The sequence below is a fragment of the Schistocerca gregaria genome, chromosome 1 (genome assembly GCF_023897955.1).
Source record: "Schistocerca gregaria isolate iqSchGreg1 chromosome 1, iqSchGreg1.2, whole genome shotgun sequence".
In the NCBI taxonomy this organism is placed as follows: domain Eukaryota; kingdom Metazoa; phylum Arthropoda; class Insecta; order Orthoptera; family Acrididae; genus Schistocerca; species Schistocerca gregaria.
The window spans coordinates 410,846,478-410,859,757 of record NC_064920.1 but is presented as its reverse complement, the minus strand read 5'-3'; the positions used below and the strand labels follow the sequence as shown (position 1 = coordinate 410,859,757).

Here is a 13,280-nt window from a genome sequence, read left to right as displayed (position 1 = left end):
GGTGGCAGATACACAGGCTAGGCATGAGATGCACAGCTGTCAAAGTTGTTGGGGAGCAGCATACACTGAAGGTGATGTGAGGATGTGAATATATGGGAGTGATGACAGGATGAAGGAAGAGGAAACTATTTAGTAGAGGTTTTTTTTATGATGCTGCTGCCATTTGACTGTAATAAATTTTTATTTTATTGTTATATGATCCAGATTTTGTCCTTAGGCCATTTTCAGGTATAAAAAGTTATTTATATGTACTTGAAAATGGTCAAGCACATAATCTGGATCATGTAACAATAAAATAAAAATTGTGACAGCCAAATGGCAGCAGCATCATTCAAAAAATTTACCATCACTGTGCCTCCAGCCAGAATAAGAATTATCTATTGGGTCATCCCAGTGGACAGCAGGTTGGTAGTCATACTGACATATCCTCACACACTCCCAAGAATCAGCTATAAACAAGTGTCCCCCTCATCATCCATTATCACCCTTGACTGGAAAAATTAAACTACAGCCTTTGTCAGGCCTTTCGTTATCTGTCACCATGCCCTGAAATTAAGTACAGCCTACCCAAGATCATTCCCATTCCTCCTAAAATGATGTTCCATCATCAACCCAACCTACACAACATCCTAGTTCATCCCTATGCCATCCTCAACCCCTCGGTACAGGGATCATATCCCTATGGTGGCCCAAGCTGCAAGACCTGCCCAATCCACCCATGCAGCATTTCCTACTCCTTCAATTCACAGGCTTATCTTACACTTTAGGCTTATCTTGTCAGAGGATAGGACATCTGTGAATGCAGTCATTTCATATACCAACTTTCCTGCAAAAACTGAAGAGCTTTTTATGTTGGTAAGATTACCAACCAGCTGTCCACCAGGATAAATGGCCACCGCCAAACTGTTGCCAAGAACAAAGTAGACCACCTGGTGGCACAACAAGCAGTTGTGCACAAAATGCTGAATTTCAATGACTGCTTCAAATGTGGACCATGTGGAATCTTCCCTCCAACACCAGTTTCTATGAAAAATGCAGGTAGGAGTTATCTTTGCAACACATCCTTTGCTCCCACAATTGCCCTGGCCTCAATCTCCAGTAATCCACTGCCCCCGCACCCTCCACCCAACAGTATCCCCTTCCTTCGTCCTGTCACCCCCATACTATTCAAGCCTCACATCACCTTCAGTTTGTCAGTGTGTGCCTCCCTCCCCCCCCTCCCCCCCCCCCCCCCCCCCCCCGGCCTCCAACAACCGTCCATCTCATGCACAGCTGGCGTACCTGCCACCTCTCCCTCATTCTTGGCTAGCAAACCAACTGCCTCCCTTCAAGCCACTAACGCAGCACTGACACTGTTTGTCCAGATGGCACTATGTAAGGGTGTAGGCAGGTATTTACAAAAGTATAAGGTATTTAGCCTTCTGAAAAGTATTGTATTTGATCAACACAAACTTGAGCCCATAAGCAAACCATAAAGCATGGCAAACATAATACAGTTAATATCCGTACAGAGCCAGGAAGCAGTAATTACATATCTTCCATCAATGATACATATGGAATCCCAATTGATAAATCCCAAAGTAGTGTGACAGCACTGCATGTAGAAATACTAGTCTTAGTTAATTGTTTAGAGTAACCTGTTTGTTGTAACATCACTTAAAATTTATTGGTAATGTTAATATATCACATTTTTAACAACTCACCATATTTACTGAATAATTTTTCAATATCATCTTCTGTGACAGTGTATGAAAGATTTCTGATAAATATTCTCCCTGATTCAGCAATTGTTTCTTCATTTTTCAAGGTATTTTCTTGCTCTTTCCATTTATTCTCATGCAGATTTTCTTCAGCTGTTTCTTCAGTTTTTGAAATGTATTTTAGAACCCATATTCTTCGACCAGCTACAAAATAATGAAAGAGGAAGAACTTCTGAAAAATGGCATTTATGATGCTTTTATTCTAATTATCACTCAATGTTACAGCAACGAACAAGTTCATAAGTGAAATTTCTTAAGAGGGAAGTTTATAATGGCTTATTCCAAGATGCTATATTCAGTAAAATACAAATTTAAATTTGAGAAGCTCAAAAACAGATAATAAAACATAGCATTTCAACATATTCCTTATGTATTATTTTCACAATACAATGGGAGAAGCTAGTGTTAATCAACTTTTGCACAGAAAAGTTAAATCAAAATGATGTCACTTGGTGCAACTATGAAAGTCAATAGCAGCTGATGAAAAAACAACTTAAGACACCCCATATTGGATTTCACTGCATTTCGTTTTATTATTATTATTATTATAACTTATCCACTCTGAAAGAATTCTATTTCAATGTAATGACACATCAAAGATTTAGCACAAACACGTAAGTGCTATAACTGAATGCCAGTTAATGGCTCATCGGCAGTAAAAGCCTTTGGGATTTTTTAACAGGAATGATAATTTCACTGAGAGTTGTAAGCATTCACTGTGGTATTGTGACATAAGAAATGGAATAATGAAGTTGAAGGAATTAGTTTTGCATCCTTCTATAAGCTTTTTCGAGTTTGTAACAGATTCTGGGACTTTTCTTTGTTATGTCATAGAAGTGTGTTCTGCAATATTTGATATCATTTACATATAATACTACACTCTCTCAAGAATGAATTTATTCCATTTTCTGATTCAGTCTGATTAAAAAATGAAATATTCAATTGCAGAGAGTGAAAAGATCAGCAATGACGTGTATTCTTGCTTGTCAGAAATGTTTGAGCACTTTCTCCAAATACTGCACGATTTCTGAGGGTGTGGTTAGGCACGAACCTAAGAGTGCAGCTTATTTGCTGCGAGTGATACCAAGACAAAGCTACTGAACTTGGTATGCTAGATACACGAGATAGGTGAAACACCCTCAGACTTCACGAAGAATGCAATAATTCGAATTACAAAGGCACAGGTGCTGTCAGGTCATGTATTACCAAACCATCAGTTGTAGTAACAAAATATTAACAATATTATGAAAATGATAGATTGAAACCCACTGTAAATATGACCGGTTGCGGTACAGACAGGCACAATGAAGAGTTACACATTACAACTTTCGGCCAAAGCCTTCTTCAGCAAAGAAAACGCACACATTCACACATGCAAGCACACCTCATACCACACCACTACCATCAGCAGCTCAGACCAACAGTCAGTACTCTTCCTCCCCCTCCCACTTGTACCCTGCTATCCCTTCCATTATCATGCCCCTCCACAATTCTGCTTCCTGCTATGCGACAGCCTCATTCCGGTCCAAGCTGCTGGACATGGCACTCGTGTGCGTGAGGTGTGTGTTTTCTTTGCTGAAGAAGGCTTTGGCCAAAAGCTAAAATGTGTAACAGTCCTTTCATTGTGCCAGTCCGCAACTCAACATGTCTTCTTTACAGGGGGTTGCAATTTATACTTTTCCAAATACTGCTAATATTCCAACCTGGAGTTCTCATTTTTTGATAGTTACAAAATTCTAAGAATTTTGTGGTCTGACTGGTAGGCACACGCGCACACACACACACACACACACACACACACACACACACACACACACACACACACACACAGTAACTGACAATTCCCAGGTTGTGTGTGAGTAATATTTTATTAACAAAACACATAATAACAAAAGTAGATTCTGGTAGATCCTCAAGATCTGGTAGGAAATACGACAAAGTCAGGGTCTATTGTGACACTGGTCATGACAGTCACTATTAGGCATAGATTCACAAGATAAGTTCACAGAAGAAATATCAATCCAGGGACATTGGGAGAAAGGAAGGCCAGTGTTGGAGGAGATGATGGCTCTGAGAATGATGGCTGGCAGCTCGGTATTGATGCTGCGCAGTATCTTCTCCGATGATCCAGGGCTCAGACGGGCCTGTTGAGCTTGGAGAGAGAAAAGTTTCTGTGGGCGGCCAGAGGGAGCTCCATTGGAGGGGCCACCGTGTGTGGCCAGCATAAAGCCCAGAGCACGAGTGAGAGATGCCTGTCAACAATTGAACAGTGTTTTAAACCTGCCAATGAAACGCAACCTTTGGCTTGCCTTCCCCACAATATTATCTATGGGGTCTTTCCAACTGAAGTTGTTCGTAATTTTAATACCCAGGTACTTAGTTGAATTGACAGCCTTGAGAATTGTACTATTTATCGAGTAATCGAATTCAAACGGATTTCTTTTGGAACTCATGTGAATCACCTCACACTTTTCGTTATTTAGCATCAACTGCCACCTGCCACACCATACAGCAATCTTTTTTAAATCGCTTTGCAAGACCAGTATCAGTTGCAAAACGATTTGGAAAAGATTGCTGTATGGTGTGGCAGGTGGCAGTTGACGCTAAATAACAAAAAGTGTGTGGTGATCCACATGAGTTCCAAAAGAAATCCGTTGGAATTCGATTACTCGATAAATAGTACAATTCTCAAGGCTGTCAATTCAACTAAGTACCTGGGTATTAAAATTACGAACAACTTCAATTGGAAAGACCACATAGATAATATTGTGGGGAAGGCGAGCCAAAGGTAGCGTTTCATTGGCAGGACACTTAGAAGATGCAACAAGTCTACTAAAGAGACAGCTTACACTACACTTGTTCGTCCACTGTTAGAATATTGCTGCGCGGTATGGGATCCTTGCCAGGTGGGATTGACGGAGGACATTGAAAGGATGCAAAAAAGGGCAGCTTGTTTTGTATTATCACGTAATAGGGGAGAGAGTGTGGCAGATATGATACGCGAGTTGGGATGGAAGTCATTAAGCAAAGACGTTTTTCGGCACGGCGAGATCTATTTACGAAATTTCAGTCACCAACTTTCTCTTCTGAATGCGAAAATATTTTGTTGAGCCCAACCTCCATAGGTAGATCATCAAAATAAAATAAGAGAAATCAAAGCTCGAACAGAAAGGTTTAGGTGTTCATTTTTCCCACGCGCTGTTCGGGAGTGGAATGGTAGAGAGATAGTATGATTGTGGTTCGATGAACCCTCTGCCAAGCACTTAAATGTGAATTGCAGAGTAATCACGTAGATGTAGATGTAAACAGTCAGCAACTGGTCGGATACCTATATGATACTTGGTGAGAAAATGACCTGCAAATGTAACCTAATTCCACAATTGCAGTATTGCTGTTGTCGGTGCATGTGCTGCTTATAGGTGAGTCAGGTACCTCTACTGGCACTTGTTACAGACTAGCATGTCAAGAGGGGTACTTATGTCTGTTGGCTGTAATGTTGCCAAACATTACAATGCAATGTACTTGCTGTTTGATGCATGTACTGTCTCCAGTGAATAGCCTGTGGCACCGAAGCAAGACTACCCATGCTGTTCATAGGAGTTGTGCTAGAAGAGCAGAAATGGTTGGCAGTGGCTGGATATAATACAGAAGAATGGAAAAACTTATACAAGGCAACCTCTTGGGAGATCAGTTTCGGTTCTGGAGAAATGAAAGAATCCTTGAGTTATAACAGATCCTGCAACTTGTCTTAGAAGATAGGCCAAAGGAAGGCAAATCTGTGTTCATAACATTTGCAGGTCTACTGAGGGCCACACCGCACAATAACCCTGGGTTTGGTGTGGGGCAGCAGTGAGGTAGGTGGACTGCTGTGGCCTGCTGTGGGGTTGTGGACCACTGAGGGCTATGGCAGGATGAAGCCTCTCTGTCATTTTTAAGTCCCCGGTTTAATACATAACACACAAAGTACATATAGAGTGGATGACACAATGACAGGATGCCAGAACAAATAATGAAAGGCACATTGTATTCCCCCAGAAGGAAGGGCCGAGTAAGAGCTAGATGACTGGACAATGTGTTGGCTGACTTTACCAAGATAGAGATCCGAGGACTGAAGAGAAAAATTGAGAACAGAGATGTCTGTAGGAAGATTACTGAAGAGGTCAATACCCATCAAAGGTTTTAGTGCTGAAGAAGAAGATAGTGGTGAACCTTAAGAAAAGCAGACAGTCAATCTGGCTTCATACCATCCCAAAATGCCACTAACATGAAACTATCAATGCTGTCACCTAGATACCTAAATAAAATCCTGCAAAGAAAGTGTCAACAGTCTTGCCATTAATAAGAGGTGTCTCTTCTTTGATCATTTTACCTTTAAATACCAACAACTTGACTGTCTTCTACCAAACAAGAACATTACTATAATAAAGAGAGAATTACCGCAACACCATTCATTATCAACTTACCCAAAAAGCTCTTATTTTTTACTAAAGCCTGCTTCATTTCCTTCTCTGTTTTGAAACAGACATATGCTATTCCTTTTATTTTGACAGGAATTCTGATTGATTTTGGCTTCAATGGATGAAAGAACTGTTTTATGTCTTTCTTTTTAGCACTAATGGCCAACCCACGGACTTTGACAGTAAAGAATTTCTGAAGTGGTTTGTCATTCTTCTTCTTTTGCGGAATATCTCCAGATGGTGGAACATCTGTATGGTCATCATTTTTCACTGTCTTCAGCTTCAGGTACTGTAAATGCAAAAATTCATTGTTAAGAAACAATATTTAACCTTGAATGTCATCATTGGAAACCAAAGGGAAAAGCCCTTAACTACAAATTACCTCAAGATCAGATATATTCTTCTTTGCCACACTGTCATTGTTACTCAAAGTTTTCACATCCTCTGATTGCTGTTCTTCACCTTCACTTTCATTGCCAGAATCATCTGAATGTTTGCTGTCATGGATAGCAAGTGTTCTTTCATTCTCAGGTTTAGAAATGAGAATATCATTATTCCATGGTATCTTAGTTGTTTTTGCACGTACTTCCATAAATTCAGCAAATAGTGGATCATCTTTGTGCTGTCCAGAACAAAGTAATGAAAATAAATATTGTACATTGCTTGCTGAATTAGTTTATAACTAAATTAAATAAGGAATTAGGCAAACATAAAGTATCTATGCAGTGTCTATTCTACACACTTAGTTATATATTGTAGATGGATAGATAAAAATCTGCTCACCAAGCAGCAGCAGGAGAAAACGCGCGCGCGCCCACACACACACACACACACACACACACACACACACACACACACACAAAGGTTTAACTTCTGCAAACTTTCGGAGCCAGTGGCTCCTCGTTCGGGCAGAAGAGTTGAAGGGGAAGGGAGAGGGGTGAAGGAAAAGGACTGAGTGACGGATAAAATTTGCAATTCATACACTTTAAGGTGCAATATTAAATGGATTAGTGAAATACTTTTTATGCACTTGCCATTATAAGAGGCTGGTACTGCTCAAGAGGTACCTAAACAGCAAGATTGCAAATAAGAACAGTCCAAAATGCAAAAGTATCCTGCTTAACTCAACAGTGTAGGATATGTATATTACTACTTAATATGTTTGTCTGGCAAATCCATATGATGTGCATGCACATACAAATGGTCAATAAGGTGGAGCAGATGATCTAAATGCAAATAAAACTTCAAATATTAAGTTTATTAAAGGATTAAGTCATCATTCAACCGTGCCTGTCATCAATTATTATCCAGAAAGTTTGCCTAGTGATGAAAATTAAGACCAGTGTTCCTTGCTGTGGAAAAATTAAAAACAAACTGCTAATTATAAATTGCTTTTTGTTGTTGTGTGGTTAGAAGAAGAGAACAAAACAAAAAAAATAGTCTATAAACAGAGCACATTAAGCTGGAGTCTGTACAAAGTATGTTACACAATCAATCACTACCCCGAAGACTACTACTTAAAAACTGCCTAAGGAGGATAACGTGCCCCATTTCAAAGTCATCTTTCAATACATCGAAAGTGGTATGAAAAATGGTATTGAAAGAAAGAAGAGATGGAAGGAGGTACCCAAAATCCCCACTTGGAAGCTACCCAATGGCTTCAAACAGCGCCAATCACCTTCTACACATTGAGAAAAAAAGCAACTGTCAGATGCTCTTTTCATAAAGAGACATCATGTATTACTGCCTGTAACAAGGTTACAGCATTGACAGCCAAGCTACATCACTGAAACTATGTTCAAGGCAACTAACCAGTTTCATAGAACAAGGATCTGGTTCAGCTCACCATCTACAACAGGTCTCTGATATGTGACCAGTAAGAGGAACACTATATTACTTGTTTGGATAGGGATGTTCTTCCAGGCTTTTCACGATGGAAAATTAGGGAATCTTTTTTCTACGAGTCAGGGAATTGTCATTTTTCCTGTACTGAGTTATAATCTTATGGAGAATATTGTCACATCAAAACCACAATAAATGGTCATGTTGTTGTTGTTGTTGTTGTGGTTGTGGTCTTCAGTCCTGAGACTGGTTTGATGCAGCTCTCCATGCCACTCTATCCTGTGCAAGCATCTTCATCTCCCAGTACCTACTGCAACCTACATCCTTCTGAATCTGCTTAGTGTATTCATCTCTTGGTCTCCCTCTATGATTTTTACCCTCCACGCTGCCCTCCAGTACTAAATTGGTGATCCCTTGATGCCTCAGAACATGTCCTACCAACCGATCCCTTCTTCTACTCAAGTTGTGCCACAAGCTTCTCTTCTCCCCAATTCTATTCAATACCTCCTCATTAGTTATGTGATCTACCCATCTAATCTTCAGCATTCTTCTGTAGCACCACATTTCGAAAGCTTCTATTCTCTTCTTGTCCAAACTAGTTATCGTCCATGTTTCATTTCCATACATGGCTACACTCCATACAAATACTTTCAGAAATGACTTCCTGACACTTAAATCTATACTCGATGTTATCAAATTTCTCTTCTTCAGAAATGCTTTCCTTGCCATTGCCAGTCTACATTTTATATCCTCTCTACTTCGACCATCAGTTATTTTGCTCCCCAAATAGCAAAACTCCTTTACTACTTTAAGTGTCTCATTTCCTAATCTAATTCCCTCAGCATCACCCGACTTAATTTGACTACATTCCATTATCCTTGTTTTGCTTTTGTTGATGTTCATCTTATACCCTCCTTTCAAGACACTGTCCATTCCATTCAACTGCTCTTCCAAGTCCTTTGCTGTCTCTGACAGAATTACAATGTCATCGGCAAACCTCAAGGTTTTTATTTCCTCTCCATGGATTTTAATACCTACTCCGAATTTTTCTTTTGTTTCCTTTACTGCTTGCTCAAAATACAGATTGAAAAACATCGGGGAGAGGCTACAGCCCTGTCTCACTCCCTTCCCAACCACTGCTTCCCTTTCATGTCCCTCGACTTTAATAACTGCCATCTGGTTTCTGTACAAATTGTAAATAGCCTTTTGCTCCCTGTATTTTACCCCTGGCACCTATAGAATTTGAAAGAGTATTCCAGTCAACATTGTCAAAAGCTTTCTCTAAGTCTACAAATGCTAGAAACGTATGTTTGCCTTTCCTTATTCTTTCTTCTAAGATAAGTCATAGGGTCAGTATTGCCTCACGTGTTCCAGTATTTCTACCGAATCCAAACTGATCTTCCCCGAGGTCGGCTTCTACTAGTTTTTCCATTCGTCTGTAAAGAATTCGTGTTAGTATTTTGCAGCTGTGGCTTATTAGACTGATTGTTCGGTAATTTTCACATTTGTCAACACCTGCTTTCTTTGGGATTGGAATTATTATGTTCTTCTTGAAGTCTGAGGGTATTTCGCCTGTTTCATACACCTTGCTCACCAGACAGTAGAGTTTTCTCAGGACTGGCTCTCCCAAGGCCATCAGTAGTTCCAATGGAATGTTGTCTACTCCGGGGGCCTTGTTTCGACTCAGGTCTTGCAATGCTCTGTCAAACTCTTCATGCAGTATCGCGTCTCCCATCTCATCTTCATCCACATCCTCCTCCATTTCCATAATATTGTGCTCAAGTACATCACCCTTGTATAGACCCTCTATATACTCCTTCCACCTTTCTGCTTTCCCTTCTTTGGTTAGAACTGGGTTTCCATCTGAGCTCTTGATGTTCATACAAGTGGTTCTCTTATCTCCAAGGGTCTCTTTAATTTTCCTGCAGCAGCATCTATCTTAACCCTAGTGAGATAAGCCTCTAAATCCTTACATTTGTCCTCTAGCCATCCCTGCTTAGCCATTTTGCACTTCCTGTCGATCTCATTTTTGAGAAGTTTGTATTCCTTTTTGCCTGCTTCATTTACTGCATTTTTATATTTTCTCCTTTCATCAATTAAATTTAATATTTCTTCTGTCACCCAAGGATTTATACTAGCCCTCGTCTTTTTACTTACTTGATCCTCCGCTGCTTTCACTACTTCATCTCTCAAAGCTACCCATTCTTCTTCTACTGTATTTCTTTCCCCCATTTCTGTCAATTGTTCCCTTATGCTCTCCCTGAAACTCTGTACAATCTCTGGTTCTTTCAGTTTATCCAGGTCCCATCTCCTTAAATTCCCACCTTTTTTGCTGTTTCTTCAGTTTTAATCTACAGGTCATAAGCAATAGATTGTGGTCAGAGTCCACATCTGCCCCTGGAAATGTCTTACAATTTAAAACCTGGTTCCTAAATCTCTCTCTTAGCATTATATTATCTATCTGATACCTTTTAGTATCTCCAGGGTTCTTCCATGTATACAACCTTCTTTCATTATTCTTAAACCAAGTGTTAGCTATGATTAAGTTGTGCTCTGTGCAAATTCTACCAGGCGGCTACCTCTTTCATTTCTCTCCCCCAATTCATATTCACCTACTACGTTTCCTTCTCTCCCTTTTCCTACTGACGAATTCCAGTCACCCATGACTATTAAATTTTGGTCTCCCTTCACTATCTGAATAATTTCTTTTATTTCATCATACATTTCTTCAATTTCTTCATCATCTGCAGAGCTAGTTGGCATATAAACTTGTATTACTGTAGTAGGTGTGGGTTTCGTATCTATCTTGGCCACAATAATGCGTTCACTATGCTGTTTGTAGTAGCTTACCCGCATTCCTATTTTCCTATTCATTATTAAACCTACTCCTGCATTACCCCTATTTGATTTTGTGTTTATAACCCTGTAGTCACCTGACCAGAAGTCTTGTTCCTCCTTCCACCGAACTTCACTAATTCTCACTATATCTAACTTTAACCTATCCATTTCCCTTTTTAAATTTTCTAACCTACCTGCCCGATTAAGGCATCTGACATTCCACGCTCCGATCTGTAGAACGCCAGTTTTCTTTCTCCTGATAACGACATCCTCTTGAGTAGTCCCCGCCCAGAGATCCGAATGGGGGACTATTTTACCTCCGGAATATTTTACCCAAGAGGATGCCATCATCATTTAATCATACAGTAAAGCTGCATGCCCTCGGGAAAAATTATGGCCATAGTTTCCCCTTGCTTTCAGCCGTTTGCAGTACCAGCACAGCAAGGCCGTTTTGGTTATTGTTACAAGGCCAGGTCAGTCATCATCCAGACTGTTGCCCTTGCAACTACTGAAAAGGCTGCAGCCCCTCTTCAGGAACCACACGTTTGTCTGGCCTCTCAACAGATACCCCTCCGTTGTGGTTGCACCTACGGTATGGCTATCTGTATCGCTGAGGCACGCAAGCCTCCCCATCAACGGCAAGGTCCATGGTTCATGGGGGGAGGCATGTCACTTGGATTTCCTGAACTTGGTGGCTGTGCGAGTGGCTGAGTGTAAGTGATGGCAGCACCATGATACTTCTGAAGAACTGGAGGAACAGACGCTGAGAGACCATGTGAGCACTAATTCATGGTCTAGGAACTAAACAACGAGGATTGTGTGAATATACAGAGGTAGGAGGAGATCACGGCAAGATGTCTCGAGGTGCATTGCAAATGATAATACCACCCGAGAATGAGTGTTTGGGGGTCAACGTCCATTACATGAAAAAAGAATATGGTAAATTAGATGATCAGGAAATTGTCATATGATGATTTCAAAAGTGAGCAAGAGTTGGTAACATTGGAACTGAAAAGGTAAAATCCCCACTTCAGTGAAGAGACTACTCCACAATGAAGTACTGGGGTGAACCTTATCAAAGCACCAAAGATGCCACGAGGTCAGATTAAAGGGAAACAATGAACAAAGGTGTGCTGCTAGATTTGTCACTCGTACGTCCAAACAGCACACGAGTATTACAGAGATGCTCAGTGAACATTTAAATGGAAATCCTCAGATGGAGGAAGACATTCTTTTTGCCAGGTGACTGGCAACCATAGTTCATTCAGGACAGGAACAGGACACGATAAATATGGAGTAGAGTAGCTCGACCCACAAGAGATATGGACAAGGAGGCAGAGAGCATTAAGCTTTCATATGCAGATAGTCTTTAGTTGATGAATATTGGGTGGCCACGTCACATTTTCATCGAAGAGGAGTCCCACACATCAGCTCTGTGTAACGACAAATGTTGGATACCCAGATACTGTTCTTGGTCAGGATAAACTGTGATACAACAACAGAACTAGAGGAATTGTGTTTTTGTGCGAGAAACTGGAAGCTATGGTAAGGCGTCCAGGATGAGGGTTTTTGGATGGCTCCTTATAACTCGCATTCAGCCAAAGTTACAGATTGGGAGTGACACCAAATTCAAAAGTCGTAGACATTCGACAATTATCCAGCACCCATTGATGGTGATGAGCAAGAATATAACACTCAGCACGGAGAACCCATGCAGAGCTAGGTGATGTACCAGCTATAATCCAACGCAACTAGATGATAAGAGATGAATACAAATTGTAGGGAGCCAACCATGGAAGGTAAGTAAAATGTGAAGCTGCCAAGCAGTGTTGTAGGACTAAGTGGGTCAAGACTACAATGAGAAGTTGGCATTTAGAAAAAGCGTGTTGGATTGCTCTTCCAAAACCTAACCAGATGGTCAGCTGTACGTCATCCCTCCCACAAATGACACTGATTGCGGGACAAAAAGCCCCACAGTTCAAGAACTCAGCATGACGACCCATCATGCTATCATCATTTCAAGAACCTTGCAGAGCACACTGGTGAGGCTAATCAGTCATAGGTGTCAATAGATGTTGGGTTTTGGTCTGGTTTAAGGATCAAGGTGATGATACTATCTCTCCACTGTGAAGTGAAAACACCTTCTAGCCAAATACAGCTGAGAACTCAGAGTAGATCAAACTGTGAGTCACATTCAAATATTGTATTGTCTGTACATCAATAGAATCAGTGCCTGGACAAGATGATTCAAGAGCTTGAAGCAGTTCAGTTAGTGAAAGCTTCTTTATATAATGTAGAATAGTAATAGTAGTAGTAGTAGTAGTAGTAGTAGTAGTAGTAGTAGTAGTAGCAACAGCAGCAACAGCAGCAGCAGCAGCAGCAC

The 13,280-nt window shown here is 40.6% G+C and overlaps 1 protein-coding gene across 1 annotated transcript in view; it reads right to left on the bottom strand.

Annotated features, from left to right (window-relative positions):
- The window catches only part of LOC126349750 (probable RNA-binding protein 19), a 111,766-nt gene that overhangs the window by 66,073 nt on the left and 32,413 nt on the right, over positions 1-13,280 (bottom strand). Inside the window, exons 4-6 of the mRNA XM_050002456.1 lie at positions 6,600-6,839; positions 6,224-6,506; positions 1,704-1,904 (exon numbers count right to left, since the gene is read on the bottom strand). Coding sequence (XP_049858413.1) covers positions 1,704-1,904; positions 6,224-6,506; positions 6,600-6,839 — 724 coding nt within the window. The remainder of the gene's footprint in view (positions 1-1,703; positions 1,905-6,223; positions 6,507-6,599; positions 6,840-13,280) is intronic.